Genomic DNA, 23,924 nt, shown 5'->3' with positions numbered 1-23,924 from the left:
AATATGAATTTAAAAAATCAAACACATAGGGACCAGAGGGTGACTATACACTTGCACTCTTATCTAGAGCGTATACTGTACTTGGTATACGCTCTAGTGGCCCTGCAACACGTTTCTCATGAGGACTTTTAAGTTTGCCAAATAGATTTTCTGCTTATCAGACCTTTTGTCCCCCACCAAACTTTGAACAAGCATATTTGACAACAACCCCATTTGAGCTACAACCATGTCATTTCGGACATGTGCATCTCCTCGTGAGAAATTATTCTCCCTCGCATGAATCCACAAAACATAGATTTGCCAATTCACACAAGGAGGGACGCTATATCATGTTTACTGTAGAAAAAAACATTGTGTTTTGGCGCTTTTGAAGCTTTGCCCCATACGAAAACGGCAATTTTTAATTAACATAGAATGATGGTGTACTAGCTTGTACTGACCGTCTCCACCTCTGATAATCAAATGGATTACATTAGGCATTGACATGAAGCAAAACAAAATCAGATGCCGAAACCCGGGATCGAACCAGGGACCTTTAGATCTTCAGTCTAACGCTCTCCCAACTGAGCTATTTCGGCTGGTGCACTGCCATATGAAAAGGGACGAATTTCTTCAATCTAACAGAAATTGTGTTCAAGGAGTGACTGAATGACAATTATTGTCGCAATGCCGGGGGAGTCCTGCGGCTATTTGGTTGACAAAACCTGTCGTCAGCGCGTTTGAGAACGGAATGGAATAATTTACTTAAGGGACGCTTAAAGTTCGAATGCAATCTTTCAAGCACGCGTCGACTCAAACATTGGAGAAAACACACACAAGGAGGGGCGCTCCATCATCCGTGGGTGACATGTTTATTGTACACTTGTTTGTATTCGTATGTTATCGTCAAGACAACTGAATGGTTTTATTCTCAGAAAAGTAAAAGAATTAGGGTTCCCCTTGCCAAATACATTCATAGAGACATTCTAGAGACTGCACCTGTAGTGTGTTCACTGTATGTCCACAGGAGTGTAAAGAGGATCAGGCTGCCCTGATGATGGAGGCAGCAGGTCCACAGCCAGCTTTCCCAGCCTACACCCCACTCCCACAGAGGAGAAACAGACAGGCCCAGCACATGAGAGAGAGGGCCAGAGTGGGAACAAAGAGGAAGGCAGAGCAAGAGGGCTTGAAGAGGGAGATGGAGGAAGCCCAAGACATGCTGCCAAATGAGAAACATAATATCAATGGAGAGAAGGAGAGGCTGAAGGAGGAGAGAGAGGGGGTGGAGAAGGACAGAGATGAAGTGGAGAGGAAGAGGAAAATAGTTGCAAGTCTGAAAGATGAAATGGAGAGGAGGAGGAGGAAGCAGGTGGATATAGACACCAAGCAAGTAAAGGATTGCAATACAATATTGGATCGCATACAGAAGACACAGAAAAAAACCAAAGAGGATTTGAAGGAGAGGTGCCAGAGGGAGACGGAAAGAGCAAGAGATGAGATGGAGAGTAGAGAGAAAGAGGTGGAGGAGAGAGAGAATGCCACAAAGGAGATGGTGATGGTAAAGATGAGTGAGAAGGAGACTGAAACAGTGAGAGAGGAGATTCGAAAAATCAAGAAAACAGAGGTGGAGAGAGGGAGAAGATTTAGAAGGAGAAAGAAATCGAATGGGTGAGAAAGGAGATGGAGATGATGAAGAGGGTAGAAGAGGTTGAGAGAGAGAAGGAGAAAGTCCTGGAGGAGAAAGAAGGCGATGTTAAAAGGGTGAGAGAAAAGATGGATGGGATGATAAAGAATATGGTGGAAAGGAGGGAGATGTGTGGAGAGATTGGGAAAAGATTGAAAAGAAAAAAGTAATAGCGGCGAACCTGGAGTTTGCCAGAGAGAGCATGGAGAGGGCTTTCCATAATCTGTTTACAGTGCATTCTAAACATGATCCTTTTGGCTTCTCAAATCACCTCAGAGTAATTTATATTTTATCTACACAAATTATAACAGACAGTTTTTCTCTTTCAGATATTTCAACGCGGAGGCAATTCTGGAAATCCACAACTATCCAGAACCTACTACCACTATAACTCCCCCCCACTCATCCACTAACTATCCCAGTAAAACCTTCATACTCACTAACACCCCCATACCCTCTAATCCCATGTCTCTATCCTCTTATACCCCATACTCACTACTGCTCCACACTTACTACCTCTATAAGCCCCCCTCTACCCCCTTCAATTATCCCACAACTACCCTCAGAGTAACCACACACACTCCAACTACCCTCACCAAGCTTCATCTACTCCTTAATTACAACACCATAATTACCCCAATTACTGTAGTTACCTACTAAACACTTACATTCCATTTTCATCACACTAATTGCCATTCAATTATCTTCCATTAAAGTCATATTCAAAGGCAAACTGTTTGTTATGTTGGTTCTTGATTCCTCAATGGTGAAGGACCATGGTGTGCTGTATTACAGGCCAGAAATGAAATTGTTTAACGAATTAAAGGGTTACTTATTACATTACTCATTATGTGTGTAATTGGTCTGAGGTGGTCTGAGTTGGTTTCACTTCAGGGTTCAATTTCAGTTTGCTATTTTCAGGACCTGTTCTCTATGATCCACTTCCTTTACAGGACCTGGTGCACCCTTGTGTACGTCGTTTCATGAAGGGAGTGCACAGTCTTCATCTGGTCATAAGACTGCTGTCCCCCTAGAGGATCTGTCTTTGGTTTTTAAGGCACTCACTAGTGACCGCTTTGATCCTCTCAGACTGTTGAAGTAAAGATGCTTTCAGTGAATTGAGGCTAAAACTGACCTTGTGCACACCCTGTACACACACTGACCTTGGTTGCTAGATGGCACTAGTAAGTCACGCTTGGGCTGTTTTTTTTTCAAACCGATGATTTATCAAATAATCCAACAAACTTGTAATGCAAATGTGAACATTCAGTTCTTATTTCGGCAGCCTGGGACATAACAGAGAAGGCATTTTATTTTCTATTTTTGCAGTCTATTTTTCTCATTTTTCTTGCAAGATGCCAAGATTTGATTATTTTTGCAATGTATACTATTATTATTGTTTATTATTATTATTATTATTATTATTATTATTATTATTATTATTATTATTAATAATAATAATGATGATGATGATGATGATGATGATGATGATGATGATGATGATGATGATAATAATAATACAATTCAATACAAACGTAGAATATATAGGCTAGCACTTTTCTAAGAAACTAAAGATGCGTTGGTTACAAAAAGAAGAACGGTAGGCCAACAATTAGATTCTCATATGAAAATCTCAAAAAGGATGGTCAAGTTACAGTTTGCTAAAAAGTACTTAAAAAGCCTGCAGAGGTCTGGAAAAAGGTCTTGTGGACAGATAAGACTGCAAGAGGAACGTTAGATAGATAGATAGATAGATAGACAGACAGACAGACAGACAGACAGACAGACAGACAGACAGACAGACAGACAGATAGACAGATAGATAGATAGATAGATAGATATACAGATAGATATACAGACAGATAGATTCTATCATCATTTCCTGATGATAAAATATTAGGCAAAAAGACCTCAAAACAAACAACAACTGAAGATGGCTGCAGTACAGGCCTGGCAGACCATCACCAGACATATATACCCAGCATCTGGTGGGGTCAATGCAGACTTCAGGCAGTTATTGCATGCAAAGGATGGTCGACCAAATACTAAACATGAGTACTTTATTTGGACATTATATGAAGCAAGCCCAATAGATATGTGCATGGACAAATTGTTTAGCTATCCCGCTACCCAGCAGGTGGCGGTATGAGTCATCTGATGGAATTCTTAATAACCCGCAGAAGAAGAAACAGAACGGTAAATCCGGTTCCGGGTCGATGGTGTCACCCAGTGTTTAGACGGACGAAATGCTCGCACGGTTGACACGGTTTGGGCCCACCTTGTCCCGTTTTCGCCCGAATTTGGCGTGCGGGGCTCGGTTCGTGTCTCAGACGCCACCGTCTAGCGCTGCTGGTTCGGCCACTGTGTCGGATTTGCAGCCTGCCCATGCCAAGGAGAGTCATGGACACACAGAGGTCAGCGCTTTCGAGAAGGTGAGTTGGTCCAGGATCGAAGCGGGAGCTAGCACACATAGCTACCAAAAAAGGTATTTTACGTTCCTTGAAACTTAAAACTGTTTACATCTGTGCTGCTACCACAACGACTTGAAAGAAATCTCTGCCAAAATATCTTTGCAGCTTTCATCGCATGTCAATGTGTTTGATATTATAGGCCTATCCATATGTTACATAGGTGGGGAAAATACTACATCTGGGGGAAATAGCTACAGCAAAGACGTATCCGCCAAAGTCCTGTCAATTTAAACCTACTGGTTTGTTCTGTTGTGTTCTTTCTAGCTGAAGGTTGAAATAAAGTATAGGCCTACACAAATTGTGCTATATTTTGTTAGATTCAGAGTGGATAGCGCATGATTTAAAGACCACTGTAGCTGGATTATCTGGGTCACCTGCCACGGAGTTGGATGGTCTTCTCAACTCATCCATCTCAGTTGAATTTTGATCAGGTTTTACTCCAGATACTTGAATAAATCCCAATATTTATGTTTCCTCACCTTGATTAGTTTGTCCTGCATTACTCTGAACTTCTGGAGGCAGTCGGCCAGACCAGACCTGTGCAGAACGCACTTTTTCTCGATAGCAGAAGATGATGATATGACAGCACTCACTGCGAATCAAGACTTTTGGATTGTTGTGACTACCTTGAAGATGGCACCGTGTTGAAATGTTTGGACATCAGGACTTTTGAAAGAAGATACAGATTAATGTCATACATGGCCAGGCATGGTTCCTCTACAGTGAACAATGTAAATATTAGTATATGTATTATTATATGTTTCAGTATCTGGAGTAAAACCTGATCAAAGTTCAACTGATGGGGGAGTTGAAGAGACCGTCCAACTCCGTGACAGGTGACATGGAGTTGGATAATCCACTTACTTCAGTGTATGTTCAACACACAACCACTTCTCTCTTGAATCTTTGCAGAATCGAGATTTTCATGGGTTCTCCGAGGACCCGGTCGTGGACGAATGGAACATGAGGCTGGCCTTCTTCTTCGGCATCTCTATGGCCATTGTCGTTGGGGGTACCTTCGTCCACTATTTACCAGACCATGGGTACGTGACCTTCTACAGCTGTTTCACACAGGAGAGGCAGCCAACCAGGGTCCATTCACTTTAAATGGCAGCAGGGCAGTGGGCACTAGCATTCCCTAAGCAGCGATATATGTCCTTGCTCATTCATGTGAACTCCGCTCAGCTCGGGTCCATTTTTTCGAGCGGCGTTGCTTCCATTAACCAATTACAATTGAGTAGAAGGTGCTATGGAGCGGCTTCCTTCTTTCCTGCCAAACGTAAACACGTATGGAGGAGAAGCTCATCTGAAACAACAGTTAAATATGTGATGTCTCCAAGCCATTGCCTGTCAGGCACTGTATTCCTCGTCTGAAAAGGCCTTCGGGGAGAGTTAAATACACACAATGCAATTTCCTCCTCTTGCGACCAGAATGTGCTGCCACATGAAACGATTGAAAGACATTCTCTGGATTTGCTTTTTCAGGATTTTCTCTAGGGAGATAATAATAATAATATAATATATACCATTTAGCCCACAACCTAAGCGTTGTTAGCGCCAACTGAGCCACAGAGGACCTTGCTCGGAGTTGCTCTTACTTATTAGTGTGCTTGCAACACCTGTTGTATGTCATACTTAGTTTAGTGTGTTGTGAAAATGTGGCAAAATGTATCATACATGTGTACTGTTTTTCCCCCTCTAACTTTGTCTAGGTAGGGGTAACTTAAGGGTACTTCGTAGTTACTTATATTAACTAGAAGACTCTATACTCTCTCACTCCACTGAACTACCCCCAGGCTCTTTGCAATTCTTAGAACCCCACTGCTCTTACACTGCTGAAGCTAAGAACACCAAACCAACTTCATAATGTTCACAACTCTCAATTAAGAAAGCTTAAGAAATATGTTTGATACTGTTCATATTTCATGGTGCATAATATAAACAAGATTATTTGGAATATGACCTGCTAATCTACTTATTATTATTATTAATTAATAATAATAATAATAATAAATAATAACAATAATAATAAATAACTTTATATTCCAGAGTTCATTGAGAAGTGTAGTTGGTGTAACTGACTACTTGATACATGTCACATACTACATTTTATCTTTAAATCAAAGCCGGATGTGAGCTGGTAACTGGAAGGTTCCTGGCATCATATCTAAGGCTCCTTCCACTGCTGTTGTGCCCTTGAGCAAGGCACTTAACCCCTAACTGCTCCAGTGGCACCGAATACGGCTGCCCTGTGCCCAGAGCCCAGAGCTTTGTTCTCCCTTGGGGGTGTGGTGTATGCAGTGTGTGTGTGTTGTCTCGGGAGGGGTGTGCACGTGTCAAATTCCTATAATTGATGAGATGGCCAAATAAAGAGTCTTCTTCTTCTACTTACTTGATTAACTTGGTCAGCACAAGTGATGATTGATAATTGACTGTCATTTGTGCTGTTCTTTTGTCCCCAGGATGAGGCAGTGGGCCCGGAGGGAGGCAGAACGGTTGATAAAACAGAGGGAGGCTGACGGTCTTCCTCTATTGACAGAGAACTACTATGACCCAAGCAACATTGTGTTACCAGGGGCCGGAGAGGAGTAGGGTGTACAATAAGAACCTGTTCATTGTCTATGACTGTAAATTTGATTTCACATTAGTTTAATAAAATGTCTACTATTCCCTGTCGACTGTATTTTATTTTTTGTCGGTAAGCAACACACGCCGTAGATTGAAGACCCGTCTCTTCAGGCTACAACTTAATGGTCCCTCCTAAAGACCTCTTCACCCCCACTACCGCCCTGTACAAGTTTCTCTCCTGTTAATAAATAATAATAATTTAAAAAAACTTCTTCTAGCATTGTGACTGCCAATGGCCCCTGGCCTGAGCATTAATTACCTTGTCTTATGATGGCTGATGGATCGATGATTCACTTACTTAAACAAATGTATTTGTTGTAAGTCACTTTGGATAAAGGCATCTGCTAAATGCCATAAATGTAAATGTAATGTTCCTGGGTAGAAAGTAACTGTTTCAGTGATCATGAAAGGTCAACTGGGAAATGTATGATTTATGCCCTAACTTGTATATTAGGTTACTATTGTCCAGTCTGAAATCAACCTCTTTCCCTTAAAAAGGGAATAAAAAAATATAATAATCAATTATATCCTTGTCAGCCCACCATTGGCATGGTCCCAAAATACAGTTCCCTCCATAAGTATTGGAAAGAGGAAGCATTTTGTCTTTTAGCTCTATACTCCTACAGTTTGGATTTGAAATCAAACAATTACTTGTAGAGATTTTCAACTTTTATAGATTGGATTCACCATTTAGACCATTTAACCATTTAACATGTTTTAAACATACTATTTCAGGGCTCCAAAAGTAAAATAATATAATTTCCAAATAAGTATTTGTCTTTAGTATTTGGTTGACAATCCTTTGCATGCAATAACTGCCTGAAGTCTGTGACCCATTGACCCCACCAGATGCTGGGTATATTCTCTGGTGATGCTCTGCCAGGCCTCTACTGCAGCCATCTTCAGTTGTTAATTTTGAGGTATTTTTTCCTAAAATCTAACCAGGAAATTAAATGCATGTTCAATTGGATTTAAATCTGAAGATTGCCTTGACTGTCTGCTTTTTGGCCCTGAAAAACTCCCTAGTTGCTATGGCATGTTTGGGCCATTGTCTTACTGTATGATGAAGCACCATCCAATGAATTTTGAGGCATTTGCTTGTACTTGAGCAGGCAAGATGTTTCTGTACACTTCAGAATGCATTCTGCTGCTGCTGTCAGCAGTAACAATTAACAATTAAGTTAGCCAGTTCTTGTGGCAGCTATACATGCCCAAACCATAGCACTCTCTCCACCATGTTTCACAGATGAGGTGGTATGCTGTCAATCTTAGGCAGATCCTTTCTTCTCCAAACTTTCCTCTTGCAATCACTCACATAGTACATAATATTCATTGTATCTGTCCACAAGACTGTTAACCAGATCGCTGCAGGCTATTTAGGTACTTTTTAACAAACTAACTTGGCTGTCCTTTTTGAGGATAACTAGTGATTTGCAGTGAAGCCTCTTTAATTCGGCTGGTGACGTATTGTGCTCTGACACATTCATACCCTACTCCTGGAGAGTGTTCCTGATCTGTGGGACAGTCATTTTGGGTTTTTTCTTAATTATGGTGAGCATACTTCGGTCATCCTTGGCCTACCGGCCCATTTGCGATTGATGAGCTCACTAGTGCTTTCTTTCTTTTTTAATGATGTTACAAACTAGATATTTTTTTTGTCTAGGGCTTTGGCTATGTTGCTGACAGATGTTTCTGATATTTCACCCTCATAATGGCTTCCTTGACTTTCATTGACATCCCTTTGGTCCTCATAGACACCAAAAGCAGACTCACAAATGATGTGACGGAACACTCCTGGCTAACCAGAAACACCCGTCAAGCCAATTTTCCAATACTTTTGGTGCCCTGAAATAGGGGGGTTGTCATTTCTAAATCTGAAAGAAGAACAAATTGAACCCTAACCCTAACCCTAAATATGAACATTTCTACTTTAACCACAACCACACTTTGTCTTTCCAATATTTATGGAGGGCACTATATAATTATTTTGGTGCAACATAACCTCATAGATATCCTAATAGCAAGCTTAGATGTACATATGGAATAATCTTGTGTTTTGACACAAAACACATCACTGAGAATTATTCTGAAATGTAAATCTGTATGTATTTTGTATTTTATTGTGTTGTATATTTGTTGTGTTGTTTTGTAATCATATTTGTATTGTAGATGCACTGCAAACGAGATCTTGGTCTCAGTGTGTCTCCCTGGATAAATAATGGTTCAATCAAATAAAAAATTAAATACCAACCTGTATGTCAATTGGTTTGATAGTTCCTGTCATCACTGGGTGAGGTGAAAACCAGATCCAAGTTATTGGCCTGATTGGCTTGTTTTCCAACACTCTAAATCTTACAATCCCCCATTTTATGCTTTTTCACTTTATTTGAAAAGCATCACAACAATTGACAAACTCCAGAAGGATACCATTCTACCTCAAATTGTTTCTCTATCACGCAGGAAATTCAATTAAATATGTGATGTCTCCAAGCCATTGCCTGTCAGGCACTGTATTTTCCGAAGTTTAGTTTTCCAATGTTTGGTTTTAAACTGTAATATGATCAACATGGTCAATCTGTTATCTCCATATGGTCCATGTATCTCTGAAGAATTTCTGCAGTGTCATTAGGTTCATCATCATGTTGTGGCTGTACCATCTGACTGGCCTGGAAGACTCATGGGGTGGTTGTCTTCTACATTACTGGACTGAACCACTTCCTCATAGGCCAAGGAGTTTATGTAGTCATCTGCATGGTTTACCTGAAATCAAACATCTCAAAGAAAGAGGTGATGCACCCCCAGTCTCTTCAAACATTTCTACTTCTCCTCACAGCCTGATTTAATTATATGGGGGATACATTTCTATTCTCTTATGGAAGTATTAAACATAGGAACGTACAATAATTCTAACCATCAATCAATCGGAAAGTGTAGCCTCTTTTAGCTTTGGGTCTCTCTGTTGGTCACCATCAAGTGAAAGCGACAAGCCTTCATTAAAAAAACAACATCGTCAGCCAAATTCATAGACAGAACTCTAGATGCAAGGACTGACAGTCTGTGACATCAACATGGGAGTTTCAAGATTCAAGATTCAAGATTCAAGATTCAAGATTATTTATTTGTCACGTGCATACAAGTATGCAGTGAAATGCAAAAGTGACAGTGCCACAGAGGAGTGCAACAATAAATTTAAACTAAATAGAATAAATACAATATAAGCAAGGTACACAATGGAATGACTATATACAATGGCATTGGCAGGTTGTCAGTACAGTTAATTACAGTGGAAGATGAGTCTGCAATGGGTAATTATGTGTGTGCGTATGTGTTATGATGTCAATGAGTGTGTGAGTGACTTGAGGGGGGCACTGGTGGGGTCGTCATTGATGATCCTGATTGCATGGGGGAAGAAACTCAGTCTTAGCCGCTCTGTTCTTGCTGCATGACAGTGAAGGCGTTTGATGATGTTACCAGCCAGGATGCTCTCCACAGCTCCAGAGTAGAAGGACTGAATGATCCTCCGGGAGACTTTAAATTTCCTCAGCTGCCTGAGATAGAACAGGCGTTGCCTTGCCTTTCCCACCAGTGTGCTGATGTGGGTAGTCCAGGTCAGGTCCTCTGTGATGTGGACTCCCAGGTATTGTAAACTGCTCACCCTGTCCACAGCAGTCCCACCGATGTCCAGCGGCATGTAGGTCCTTGATTGTTGTGCTCTCCTGAAGTCCACAATCAGCTCTTTTATCTTGGGGACATTCAGGATGAGGCTATTCTCCTGACACCAGAGTGACAGGTCCGCCACCTCGTCCAGGTAGGCTTTCTCATTGTTGTCTGAGATCAGCCCCACCACGACTGTGTCGTCCGCAAACTTATTGATGGAGTTGTCGCTGGACCTAGCCACACAGTCGTGGGTGTACAGGGAGTAGAGGAGGGGACTAAGGATGCAGCCCTGGGGGGACCCTGTGTTCAGGATGAGTTTTGAACATATTTTGAAGCTATGCAGTGTTTGTTTACGTTCCTGTTGTTTGTAAACATTGGAGTAAAATAGCTTTATATTTTGGGTAGCATATTTTGTCGAGGCTTCTATGAGTAACATTCTTCAAGAATCAATGGCTAGCCTATGAATGTATCCAAAAATGGCTTCGCAAATTTCAGATTGTGGCTTTAACAGACAGAATATGCAATTTTCAAGTGAGGGTTAATGTCACTAAACCAAATCTCTTCAGGGTTAATGTGACTTTAACCATTCCCTGCTGTGACACTGGTGCCTGGTGGGTTACACTCTGTTGAACATGTAGGTGACCGTCATCTGTTGCTGCTGAGATGATTGCCAGACATGGCAAATGCATTGGATTAGTGGAGATTGTCTACCTAAGGAAACTCCCATTTCCTTTATATTTTTGCAGTGTCAAAGGTGGGTATAGCAAAAATGTGGCTATACATCCATGAAGCGAGCTGGCATTATAACCAATTATGTATATGATTATAACTAGGCATACAACATGGTTGCAATTATCATCATCAGTTTTCATTGATTAGACTAGCCTTGGCTAGACCATAGAGTTTTACTCCTAGACCAAACGTGACAGCAACTCCCAGTGTAAAACAGCCTTTCCATCATCTTGGTTTCTATAAGGATCTTTGGTACGACCCTGGCTGAAAAAAACACATTACATTTCTTCACTTCCGATGTTCTATATCGTTTCCTGATATTTTCGATGTGTTGGCTAAACCGGCCGTCACTCAAGCACTGTGAGGTTTCCTATTGGTCGGGGGTGAGCGGCGGATGTTATCGGCGTGGCACTGTCGGGGGCGGGGCTGAAGGGTCGGACAGGAAAAGAAAAGGAAAGCGAGGACATCTGAAACAAAAACGGTATTAAAACCTCAAAATGTTGTTGTTGTTTTTTTCCAACGACTCTGTCCTTGCGCACATTGAAATAAGATGATTTAAGATGACTTGAAAAAAAAGGACGAATAAAGCCATGAAGGTGTTTTTTTTTCTTTCTGTACGAAGATGACAGCAAGGCCAAGAGACTAACTAGGAGCTGGCTAGAGTTAGCTTGCCTTGATGACGGAAACGGGACGAAGAACAGTGAGGTTCCTTGTGTTTCTCACTCTATAAGAGACGTTATAGAGGCTGGCAGGCATGCAAAATGCCACTGTGCCACTGGTCTTTTAACCAGGTAGAAGTCACCACCACCATTGTGAGGTTGGCAGCAAATGTCTGAGATAGTGTCGCTCGCTCGTTAAGCAGCTACATTGAGTAACACATTCTCTCCTCGCACTAGTGTGTCAGTGATCAGAACTAGCAAGGTTGGTGTGGACGGTGGCTAGCGAGCTGCGCCTTCTGAAATCTTTCTTTCTTTCTGCGATCATGTTGCTGTTCATGCTGGCCACAAATGAGATGTGGCACAAAATAGAGCTCATAAAGCCTGGCTGACATTGTCGATGTTAAAAGATACTGTCGCCAGCGGCTGGCTGTGGGCTTGACGTGAAGGAAAAGCTAATCTGATGTTCTCTGGGTGCGTGTTGTTGCCACTAGCACCGCAGTTGGGTCTGCCGATAATGTGTAGGCGTTTTGGACTACAGTGTCACTGATGTAAGGTTGGACCCTGTCCAGAAACGACCCCCCCCCGTCCAGCCACTTACCCCCTAGAAACTTGTGTACATCTGAAAAGATTTGATAGGTAGCCTATCAGCAAGAAGATGGTAACAATTCCACCTGTGCCTTTCAATGCCAATGGGTAAGGTGGAGCCACTACCATGTTGGTTAGACTATACCTTATGCTATCCTTTCAGATCTACACAACGGCCTCGGGTGAAGGGGATAGGGGTTGTTTCTGGACAGAGCTTTGGTCTGTCCTTTATCCTTGGTAAGGTTAAGTTATGTCTTTATCATCTTTGGAAAAGGTGTGCATATTTTTTTTTCTACAATGTTGTTTTTTCCACATAGATTTAGTTAGGCCTTTGTTTATGTTTCACATTTTGTCAAACCAAATACAAATGATATGGATTTTGGCTAGACGCACCTCCCCCCCTCAACAAAATGGTAAAAAAAGAGTGAAAGACCATAAAGTGAGGGTGAAGGTATAATTGTCACTTAGGCTAAAAATCATGTGATCATCAGACCACTGTCAACCAACCATAGAAAACTGGAGCTGTTAAAGGCAGCATTTTTGTTAACTAAGATGTTTTCTTTTCCAGATGGCTGCGATCCGTAAGAAACTGGTGATTGTTGGAGATGGAGCTTGTGGGAAGACCTGTCTGCTTATTGTCTTCAGTAAAGACCAGTTCCCTGAGGTGTATGTGCCTACAGTGTTTGAGAACTATGTGGCAGATATTGAAGTGGATAGTAAGCAGGTGAGCTTGTGCTGTAAAAAATAACTACTTTGTACACTTTCTTGATGAAATGTTGAATATCAAACGATGGTGGCCATTTTCATATGTCCATTAGGCCAACATTACGTTAATGGCAATTTCTTGTGCATGTGATCAGGGCTGTGTTCAGGACTCCAGACCAACTTGTTCCCCTCCATAAAAAAAAAGAAGCTTGTCCTTCTTTGAACTGTCATTATAAATCAAAAACAGCCACAAACTTCAGCCTTTTTCTCAATTGTTAGAAACATGACTCCTTGCGTCCTCTCCTCCGTCCTCCATTCGCTTCGTTCCCAAAAAGCATCGGAGAAGAAGATCTAGGTTCCTCCCCATACATATTCTCCTCCACTGCGAGCGAACGAAGTGAGTGGAGGACGGAGGAGAGGACGCGAGGAGTCGTGGTTGTAACAATTGAGAAAAGGCTTTAGTATTGTCTACGAGAGAAGTGCAGCACTGGTTGCAAAATTCACTATATAGTAGCCTACATTGTATAGGCCTTCCTTGTCACACAAAAGCCATAATGTCTGTCGACCATTCAGAAAATGATGGCATGGGGGGGGGGGGGGGAGAAATCTATTGTCTCCTGTCCAGTCACCATGTCTCTATAATAATACAAATCCCGATTCCTGTCTTCCTGGAAATTTCTCCTGTCCCGATCCATCCCGGACTTTGTTCACATCCATCCATTGGGTGCTCTATTTGTGTATTGCACCAATTTGGTCACAGTCTGGAGCCCTGTAATTGACATGCCTACAATTTCATCTCATTGGAGTCACCAAATGTGCAATCCATGAGATTCAATGAATAATGTCAACTGTTTATGCTTTCAGCGTCTGAGAACAATACTAGAATGAACAAATCATTTAATCACTTGCAGTTTTACAGTTTACATGAGCAAATATAAGCAAACTGTAGAAACATCTAAAAAAACAAGAACAAGTGTACCATACCTTAAGGTTGCACCTTTGATGGACCCAGAGCAACTTGGTGTTTGTGGCCCAACAGCAGTGAAGTGTGAGAATGTCTTTCCCTGTCGGTCCCAGGTGGAGCTGGCTCTGTGGGACACAGCCGGACAAGAGGACTACGACAGACTGAGGCCTCTCTCCTACCCCGACACTGACGTCATCCTCATGTGCTTCTCCATAGACAGCCCTGACAGTTTGGGTGAGACCTTGGTGATAATAATGTTCCTATGTGTCATAGAGTTTAAAGTGACTTCAGAGACGTTTTCTATGATTGTAGCCTATAATTGTGTTAAGTGCTCGTGAGCCAAAATGGGTGAAAAGCTTACGTAAACAAACCAAAAAGATTTTCGAGTAGGGATTAAGAGATTAAGAGTCCAGGTACGACGAGTACTTGTGTACTCGAGTACATGTTCACACCCCTAATGCCAGGTGCATGCAGATTATTTGTACCACATCACTGTGTGCAGTCTCGTGTGAACAAGCTGCATGGCCATGGATTTTGCCAAAACCTCAGTTCTTATTAGGGCCGTTGCTTCTCTCTCCCTTGCCAAAATGTAATCAAAATTATTGAGACTTAAAGAAACTTAAGGTGGTAAAAACATGGCAAGATGTTCCTGATAAAATTGCAGTTTGTCATAGATGTCTTCTGTATGTGGCTGAAATGCCATCCGATTTAATGAAACCATACAGGGGGAAAATAATACCCCCATGATGCACTTTAGATAGAGAGAATTTGAAATACTAAATAAATGAATGTTACTAATACATTTAATAGATGCTAGGCATTGTGGACATATACAAATTATGTTGACAATTTTCCGTAATGTTTAGTAGAAAAACATGTTTTTAAGTGATACGCAGATTAATGACAATTGCAGAGAAAATGGACATGAAAACCTTTTTATTTTTTTGTGAATGTTTATTGTGTGCTTCAAATGCTGCCAGCTTTGGTTTCTTTGGCTGGTGGCATGAGAGGCTATCATGTTGACACACGTTTTGTTTCAATGTTGACTGGTGTTCTTGTGAAATATTTTAGGCGAAATTCAATTAACATTAAGGGAAGTGCAATGAGCTGATGAGCCAATTTTCCCTTCATCCTGACAAACTCCACAGCAGAGCATGTATAAAATTAACTTTTTGTTCCACCAGCCAAGGTGTTTGGTGGATTAGAAAATTCTATTATAACCAGACACATTTTTTTAGACCAACATTAAGGCAACAATCACACAAAAAACATATCAGCACCGACACCTTGAGAATTACTCCCTAAATACTGTATAATAATATATAATACTAAATACTGAACGAACGTCGGGTAACAGGCTTTCCGATACGCGCCTATCCCTGTGTCAAAATACCACTAAATATTTTCCCCTGCATGTTTCCAATCTCGCGTGGTCATGTGTAAGTTTCTAGCGCGTAGTTGAATCTTGAATGCTTTATTTGGTCGTAACTAAGAAAGCTTATAGACTCAGGGGTTTGTTTGAAAGTCAGGAGTGAGATGTACAGCCAGCTGGAGGAGCAGGTGCAGCATGAGTGTTGTCACAAATGTTGAGTCAACGGTGACCATAATTGTGGATCGCACCAGTTTTGCTTTTAAATTGAAGCGTAGTATTTGGGAACCTTTGTTGGCTACCCGCATTTGGAGGGTGTTAATTTTTTGCCCTGTTCCCCAGTCTCTGCAAATGAGGCAGCTACCACCATGCTTGAAACTTGGGATGGTAGTGATAAGTCCATGTGCTCTGTTAGATTTCCACTTGACTTAATGTTTTGTAGTTAGACCCAAACAATCTTTTTGGCCCACATGACTTGAATTCATCGTTGCAAACACAATTATGGATTTGAAAATCTTTTATTCCATTAAGCCCTCTGGCAACTCTGTTGTGTCGACCAGTTTTCTAGAGTGACTGGGGGGGGGGGGATGTTGTTCCATCAACAGTTTCTTTCCAACTCCATTGAAGCCATTGAACTCTGACTCTCTCAAAGTCTCTTGAACCTTAGGGTAGCATTACTGAGCAGTTTTGTTCCTCTCCATTGACTCAGTTTGTACATACAGTGCCTATAGAAAGTCAACACTCCTTTTCAAAGTTTTCACTGTTTGTAACTTGTTCAAACCTCTGTGTAGCATATTTAACTTGACTAATGAGTTCTAATATGGTTCCCCATGTCTGAAACAGAGAATATCCCAGAGAAGTGGACCCCTGAAGTGAAGCACTTCTGTCCAAATGTGCCCATAATTCTTGTGGGTAATAAGAAAGACCTGCGAAATGATGAGCATACACGGCGGGAGCTAGCTAAGATGAAACAGGTACAGTATGCAGTCTCTTCTCTTTGTTGGGTGACCCAACATTTTGTACACACCAACAAAACGACAGTATGCATTCACATGAAGTCATGATCAGAGTATTCATCTAGCCAACATATTGCCCCGATCCCTCGAGGATAGTTCCAAAATCCGACATTACAAATTGAACAAATGATTTACAAGTGCTTTTGTTGATTTTGGCTAACCCACATGTACATTTAAAAAAAGATTGGGAAATGTCTCACTGAAAAACCGATATCTTGAGTATGCAAACAAATGGCTATAGAACTGTAGTTACTTGGGCCCACCCTTTCCCGAAAGCTTTGTAGCTTAAGTAGAACTTAATTTTTTACTGAGAACCGCAAAGATACAAGAGAGTAACAATTGTGAAGTCAATGTTTGCAGGTACATTTGTGCACGAAAGAATGGAATTTGTTAAATGAAGAACTTTGCTGGTGTAGGGGAGGAGTGGGCTTTGAGAAAAGATAAATGACTACCGGTACTTTAGCTAAATTCACACCAGACCCAGAGTGTGATAAGGGAAATGGCTAAATCTGTCCAATAGTATGTGAAAAGGGCACACAGTCTTCCAGTCGTGTTGAGAATTGTATAACACTTATCTGGATGTGCACGTATTGAAACGTTTTGTGCTTGTGCAGGGGAAAACAGGGGACTGACAGACATTTTAATATTGTTTTTCCTGTTATGACTTTGGAGTTACACATCTGCAACGTGATTTGAATTAGTTAGCTTTGGACAAGTCTAACAACCCCCCCCACTCATATTTGACTTGTGGCATATGAACAGGAACCAGTCAAGCCAGAAGAGGGACGGGACATGGCCAACCGCATCAATGCTTTTGGCTACTTGGAGTGTTCAGCTAAGACGAAAGACGGCGTTAGGGAGGTGTTTGAGATGGCCACCAGGGCGGCGCTGCAGGCCAAGAAACGTGGCAAGAAGAACGCCTGCCTCCTGCTATAGAGGGCTGGGGAAAGACGGGAGTGGGAGGGAAGGGGGAAACAAACCAGGCCAAGGAAAATGCTGCACCCCTCTTCTCAGTCCCCCTGCGTGGAAGGGTGGGCGAGATACCAGGAGGGTGGGCGAGGGAGAAAAATATTATTAAACCAGGCCAAAGGAAATGGAGAAGATGGAGGTCAAATGTAATGAAAAAAAGGGAGTTTACATTTTCAAGGCCAAGGTGATTACTAGCGGCTTTCAAATTAGGATTATCATATGGTTAAGACTTTAATATTGGGTCCTGGACAATGAGAAGGTAAACAAAAACAAACTTGTCCGAGTGTGGTGGTGCTTAAAAGTACCATATTCTCTCTGGGTTGTGTGTGATAAGACTGGTGTTCTTGATCAGGTCGTAAACTCCAGCACTATTGCTCTGGTTAATAAGAGTTCAGCATTGTCAGAGAACAGGGGACCAATTGCATCAGAATCGATGCAGGTTTTCCTTTCTCAGTGACCTCCCTGGCTTGCAGTGTGTCTGTCTGCGCTTGTCTTTCATTTCTGTCCAGCCATACCCTAGATGTTTTATTTCTTTGTTATCCTTATGGATAGATTAACTAACTATCCTTGCGTGGACCAGCACCTCCTCTTCTATGAAACATTATCATTGGTCCAATCTTTTAGTTAATTTGATACAAGCAACTTTGATTTATTTAAATAGCTTTGTGTTTTTACTTGCCTTTGACTATAAAGCTCATATAAAAAAATGCATACAACAATAATGATACTAACTGATTTTTGTTTGAGTGTTTTATAAGCCTGTTTATGTATTGTAATAAGAAATGACCTGAATTTGGTTAATCATTAGTTGGGCTGTCCAGTCAGATATAAAGATATTATACACTTGACGTGGACTGTCAGACACACTGTTTGGTATGAAAGGGGGGGTATGATTTTGTATTAGGTGATATTAAAGGTTTTGCAAATTTGGTATTTTCCTCTTGCAGATTGTTTTTGCCTGCATGCCAGGCTGTTATTAGGAGGGAGTTTTTAATGTTGACATACGTCTCACTCCCTGCAGTCTACCATTAACTCCATTTATAAGAACTGTTGATGTATTTGCCCCCTTTTTTCTCTTGTACTGTATGTCTAACCTCATGTGAGATTCAACTGGCATATTATCCTGTATCAGTTGCACACATTTTGCAATATGTAGTAACTTTAGAATGAAATAAAGTTTAAAAACAAAATGTAAAATGCTAAGTAATTCATGAAAAAAAGGACATGATTCATTCTATTAAATGCAAGTAACTTTAAAAAAGATCCTAGTCATTTGGGAGCGGGGAGGGGGGGGGAGTCTTTTGTATACAAATGCTTCATCACATTTCCTCAGTCCTCTTTTAAATGTACTCTAAGAAAATAAATTGTAATAGGGATTTACTGGTTGTGTTGTTCTTCCATGTCACACGCCTTTCAACACATAATAGCTGCATGACTTTTTATTCACAATTCTGAGAGCCTGGTCAAACATGACAGGTGAGAAAACATTTGACAGCCTGGAGCCTCGGCTTCTAGAATGAAGCTGTGTTTCAGGATCGCTTCTCATCACGTCGGCATAGATCTGTCTTCACTTCAGTCTTTACAAAGTTTGGTGAAGTCCGGTCACAAATTCCTGGTAATAGGGCTCTGAAATAACAAGCAACAAGTCAGTCTTGACTCTTAGGATGGTAATTGCATTACTTTAAAAGGTAGATTCTGCAATATATGACATCACACACACCAGGGTGGCTTCCTGTATACAGTTATTCTCAGTGTTCAAGAAGATCAGCCTGAGAGAGTCGCTGCAGAGATTCCATACTATAAGTAGGGGTCACTTACTGGCTAATTGTTTGGAATGCAAGGTGATTTGTAAGTAATAAAACAAATCCAATCCAAATAGGGCTCTTCCGTTTGTGGGAATGCATCAAGGTAAAGGGCAAATTGCATTGTCAATTTCCACTAGAGACAGGTGGGACATGGAAATGGCCATTTTGGTAATTTTCACTTTGCTTGTTTTTTTCCCATTCAAAATGGACTAAGGATCATATATAATTATTATGTACTGCCAAGTCTACCTTTAACAAGTGTATTTGATTATTTGGCCGAGATTACCCTTGTGTAAACGCAAATGTGCAGTGAGCAAAAACACTGCAGTACTCAATACCTTCACCAGGATGTACTGTATATAAACTTATTTTCTGACGATGTCCATGAGAAGACTGAATATTTACCGTATCATAATTTAAAGAAAACAGTGTGACACATGGTGCACTCGCAACCTGTTGTATTCAGAAATAGTTTTAAATTAATTGCCACATCCATCTTTTAAAAATGTTTCTGGGGGGGGGGGTTTGCTCACTGCATAGACAACACTTATTTTAATTGATTCACATCTACAAACCTGTGTCAGGCTGTATATAGGAGTGCCTGATGAGAAAGTCTAGGACCACCATGGCACAGTTGGGCTTGAATTCATCACTGACCAGCACTTCTTTCACCTGAAACACATGAATACCAACTTTATGGCCCATACACAACACTTACAATTCATGGCAGGGGCTCCAAAGTAGAGTGACGTACCTTGTCCATTGAGAAGAGGTAAAAATCTTGAACCTCTCCATCCCCTATTCTAGGCCTGAACTCTAGAGGTAGCTCTAAATCGAACACAAACTGGCTCTCTGGAAACACCCCCTCCTCCTCCTCATAAGTATAGCTGTAAGATACATGGACATTTTTGTACAAGAGAGATAGAAAGATGACAAGACTGGCTGTGGAAAATATTGTATTCTTGAAGTAAGAGCTATGAAACACTGCAAATAGAGGACACTGCTGTTGAGAATTACCTCACTGTACCCACGGGACGGGCGGTCTCTGCAATGGCTGCTGGGATACATGCTTCCTCCTCACACTCTTTGATCAGGGTTTGTTTCACACTGATACCTGCTGCTAAACCTCCAGCTGCCTGAAAACAAGGTAAAAGTAGTTAACAGTAGCCAAACCACAGTAAGACATGGTATAAGAACAGTAGCTAAAATTACCAAACCACAGTAAGACATGGTATAAGAACAGTAGCTAAAATTACCAAACCACAGTAAGACATGGTATAAGAACAGTAGCTAAAATTACCAAACCACAGTAAGACATGGTATAAGAACAGTGGCTGACATTACCAAACCACAGTAAGACATGGTATAAGAACAGTAGCTAAAATTACCAAACCACAGTAACACATGGCCCCTCACTGAAAACGCTTTACAGTTTAAATCTGTGCTTAGCCTTAAGCTAGAGCAACCGGGCTACGTTCCAATATTCTTGAAATGCTTACTTTCATTTCAGTTTATCTTTAGTGACCTGACAAATTAAGAACATACTGCTTGCAGATCCAAAAGAACAGTAAAAGAGGCTGTAATAGTACAGGCTACAGCCATGTATTGTGCAGTCAGAGGTATGGATAACAGAAGGCACAAAGAGTGAAGAGGCTGACCAGGTTGTCCAGTAACCCTGGGTAGGTCTGCTTGGTGATGGAGCGTCTGGCCAACCACATTTTGACTTCACCATTTTCATCCCTGCAGTATCCGTTTATATGGACTCCATACCGTTTCACCCCAAAAAGGCCTGTAAGGACAATAGCAATGAGGTATGCAATGGTAGGGGATCATTGTGTTCAACAGTGGAGGCTGATCCATTGAGGAAGAAGATAGTTCTCCCCTGAATTTTGATCAAATAAAATAAAAATAAAAACCGCAAACTCCAAACATAGAGTTTTCCACCGTGACTTTGGGTAAGGACGGGTATAAAGTTAATTTGTATGGATATTAAGCAGCCTTTTTAATATTTCATGGCGCCGATGATACTTTCAAAACTGGGGTTAAGTGATGCCGAAACAGGTAAGGGCACTCATGTTGAGTTAAGTCGAAAGCTCCGGCATCCAATACCACAACAACCTATCATGAAATGATATGGAGTGGCGTGACCAGAGCTAAGCTGTTCCCTACATGAACTGGTCACATTCCCCAATATTTTAGTATAAATGTCTTTAATAAATGTTTTAGCTTAAAATAACTTGTCTTAGACAATTTTCTGAAACTAGCTTTGCCGTCAATGTATGTTCCATGCTTATCTGTCGAGTCTCCCATCCTCCTCAATTTTTCAAGTCACCAGCCTCCATTGGTGTTCAGGCAAAATTGTACAATGACTTACTTGTGGCTGATCTCTCCATACACATAAGCGGAGTGTCACAGAATTTGGGCATTACTTCATATTTCTGCAGAGGAGGAACACATATAGATCATTTAGAATACTAGTCAGGTCACTTACCTCGGTTTAATCATTATTTAATGAAAATGGAAATACATTTAAGTTTGGTGTAATTGGATGGCTCCGTTCTGTATAGCTCCCTGTCTGAAGTTTAACAACATAAAGTACAAAATACCATATGGCAGGGAGCCCATGACTTATCAAACCCCCCTCGCAGGTAGGTTAAACACAGAGCGACCGAGTGGGTGGAGACTGAGGTGGTGGGTGGGACAACCAACAAGTATTACTCTCATAGCCAGTGGCGTTACACTGTTTAACCATGGTGGAGTGTTGCATAACTCGGCTGCTTTTAAGAACATCTGATGAATGTTTCACCTGACGGACAGATGTGCCGTTCAACTTAAAGTGTCCTGCCTGAACTAATGCAAGCGTCATTGAAGCTTTCATTCTAAATACACACTGTTTAATGTAGCTTCTTCTCACCTCATCTCTCCATCCCCTTAGGCAAGTCAGTGAGCCTTCTCCCCTGAGTGACTGAAGAACAGAATCTATAGCCGTGGACCTACTATCATATGTATCGAGACTCTGACAAAGAGTAATAGCGCCACCATGTGGTGGATTGAAGACCTCTGGAAATCGACTTAAGATGGACGCTATTTTAGGAGGCACCCAGCCAACTTGCCGTCCTGCTACCTCAAACCGAAGGCAATTGACAAGGCTGGAACCTGTGTAACAAAAAGGAAACGTTAAACTGAGGAGAATGTGTGCGAGAGCCACAGTCTGTAATTCATGAAGTCTTTTTTAGATAGCCAATGTTTCTGATATATACCCTTTCATTCTTGAAGAGTATTTATAGAGGCCTATACAGTATGCTTAATACCACTCTCTTATCCCATCAAAATAGCGCTGTTTTACCCCAATGTTTTCAAACAACAGGAACATAAACAAATACTATAGCTTCAAAATAAGTATTTAAAACAGCAATGTTGATGTAACAGACAGTCCTTGCATCCAGAGTTATGTTTATTCATTTGAGAGTGGTAACATGTCATCAACCCAAACCCACGCTTCTGCTTTATGTTGCAGGGCTGACTTTTTGTTGTGATTGTGGCTATAATGGTCTCCAAACAAAAAAACAGGCATAGCTACACTGTGCATTATTATTATTATTAGTAGTAGTAGTAGTATTAGCATTATTTATTATTACAACAAATATGATATGCATATAGAAGAAGAGCCCTTATGTTCCCTCACATTCAAGCGAATACAATCACAGTCGTCTAACCTGGCGAATGAAAGTTATTCATGCGACGTAGCACTTGCAGCATTTTATCCGACCAGATGGAGTTCGCAACGTTAGTCATTTGGATAGACTGGCACGTTTTGAGTAAAGGTCAGCAAGGTTGCTGACATACGTCTAGAATTGTTACAATGCCTGCCCTAACATTCAGACATTGTAAGAGTTTACACTGTCCGGATCTGTCAGTGTTGTAATCTACGCCATGTTTCTTTCGGCAGTGCGAAATGCGCAAGTGCCGGGAACCGAGTTCCAATTCTTTGGGTTGAACGCTCTCATCTCGTTTTACATTCTAAGCTCTGTTCGAATACTTGTAAAACGTATCCTTCCTCATCCCTTCCTTGAGGGAAGTGAAATATACTCCTTGATCATGAAAAGACTCATACCTTTAGAACACCTGTTGTAAAACCTGTTATTTGTACCAAATAAATACATTGGTTTTTACTGTAATGTCTATGTTTTTGTTGACAGATTTTGTGAACAAATGATGTTTTGAAAAGGTAATGCTGCTCTCAGGGAATGCAATTCCTTGAGCACAGCATATAGAAATGTAGTGCTTTTTTCATGTTCAAATGCATTTCCCTCATTGTTTTAGTGACCCTGCATGCAGAACTCACTGATAGCTGCTTTAATAGATCCTGTCAAGTTTGATGTTAAAATCCAAGTAACAGAGAAAGGACAATGCACTTAAACTAGATACTTCGTAAACTAGTTAATTAAGCGCATGCTCAACGGTGTTGCTTCGTCTAGGACTAGTTTTAATCTGTGTCCGGGAAACCAGCCCATAATATTTCAATAACCAGGAGTTACTTGCTCGATTCACACACGTGCATGTACTTGAGACCCATCTACAATAATGCATGAAATAATGCATTAAAAACATTGTCCTAGTCTTGAGGTCTATCTATTTGTTAACTTGACGTTAGCTATTACTTTATTGAACAAGGAAGGAACACAAAGGAGAAAACAATTA

General features: G+C 41.1%; 3 protein-coding genes across 3 annotated transcripts; 2 read left to right on the top strand and 1 right to left on the bottom strand.

The window, feature by feature from the left end:
* The first annotated feature begins 3,870 nt into the window (after positions 1-3,870).
* Positions 3,871-6,803, top strand: ndufb11 (NADH:ubiquinone oxidoreductase subunit B11). The gene is made up of 3 exons (XM_083674664.1): positions 3,871-4,095; positions 5,047-5,177; positions 6,597-6,803. Exons 1-3 carry the CDS (start codon positions 3,910-3,912, stop codon positions 6,724-6,726), a joined length of 447 nt encoding a protein of 148 aa, XP_083530790.1. The 5' UTR covers positions 3,871-3,909; the 3' UTR covers positions 6,727-6,803.
* A 4,762-nt stretch (positions 6,804-11,565) lies between these two features.
* rhoaa (ras homolog gene family, member Aa) lies at positions 11,566-18,140 on the top strand. Its single transcript, XM_083674311.1, has 5 exons — positions 11,566-11,632; positions 12,964-13,119; positions 14,178-14,298; positions 16,277-16,407; positions 17,212-18,140. Exons 2-5 carry the CDS (start codon positions 12,964-12,966, stop codon positions 17,383-17,385), a joined length of 582 nt encoding a protein of 193 aa, XP_083530437.1. The 5' UTR covers positions 11,566-11,632; the 3' UTR covers positions 17,386-18,140.
* Positions 18,141-18,289: 149 nt separating this feature from the next.
* Positions 18,290-23,157, bottom strand: tpk2 (thiamin pyrophosphokinase 2). The gene is made up of 8 exons (XM_083674309.1): positions 22,940-23,157; positions 22,138-22,379; positions 21,598-21,661; positions 20,882-21,012; positions 20,241-20,359; positions 19,978-20,110; positions 19,799-19,895; positions 18,290-19,044 (listed from the first exon to the last, which is right to left on the bottom strand). The coding sequence occupies exons 1-8, from the start codon at positions 23,016-23,018 to the stop codon at positions 18,998-19,000; spliced, it is 912 nt and encodes a 303-aa protein (XP_083530435.1). The 5' UTR covers positions 23,019-23,157; the 3' UTR covers positions 18,290-18,997.
* Positions 23,158-23,924: the final 767 nt, after the last annotated feature.

This window comes from Argentina silus, assembly GCF_951799395.1.
Source record: "Argentina silus genome assembly, chromosome: 8".
NCBI lineage: Eukaryota > Metazoa > Chordata > Actinopteri > Argentiniformes > Argentinidae > Argentina > Argentina silus.
This window is presented reverse-complemented; position numbering and strand designations above follow the sequence as displayed.

Coding starts and splice junctions, on each gene's coding strand:
- ndufb11 (XM_083674664.1), top strand. CDS start 3,910: ATGCTCGCACGGTTGACACGGTTTGGGCCCACCTTGTCCCGTTTTCGC. Junction 4,096..5,046: donor AGGTCAGCGCTTTCGAGAAG/GTGAGTTGGTCC, acceptor GAATCTTTGCAG/AATCGAGATTTTCATGGGTT. Junction 5,178..6,596: donor CACTATTTACCAGACCATGG/GTACGTGACCTT, acceptor TTTTGTCCCCAG/GATGAGGCAGTGGGCCCGGA.
- rhoaa (XM_083674311.1), top strand. CDS start 12,964: ATGGCTGCGATCCGTAAGAAACTGGTGATTGTTGGAGATGGAGCTTGT. Junction 13,120..14,177: donor TTGAAGTGGATAGTAAGCAG/GTGAGCTTGTGC, acceptor TGTCGGTCCCAG/GTGGAGCTGGCTCTGTGGGA. Junction 14,299..16,276: donor AGACAGCCCTGACAGTTTGG/GTGAGACCTTGG, acceptor TGTCTGAAACAG/AGAATATCCCAGAGAAGTGG.
- tpk2 (XM_083674309.1), bottom strand. CDS start 23,018: ATGACTAACGTTGCGAACTCCATCTGGTCGGATAAAATGCTGCAAGTG. Junction 22,380..22,939: donor GAATAACTTTCATTCGCCAG/GTTAGACGACTG, acceptor TTTGTTACACAG/GTTCCAGCCTTGTCAATTGC. Junction 21,013..21,597: donor TATGGAGAGATCAGCCACAA/GTAAGTCATTGT, acceptor TTGTCCTTACAG/GCCTTTTTGGGGTGAAACGG.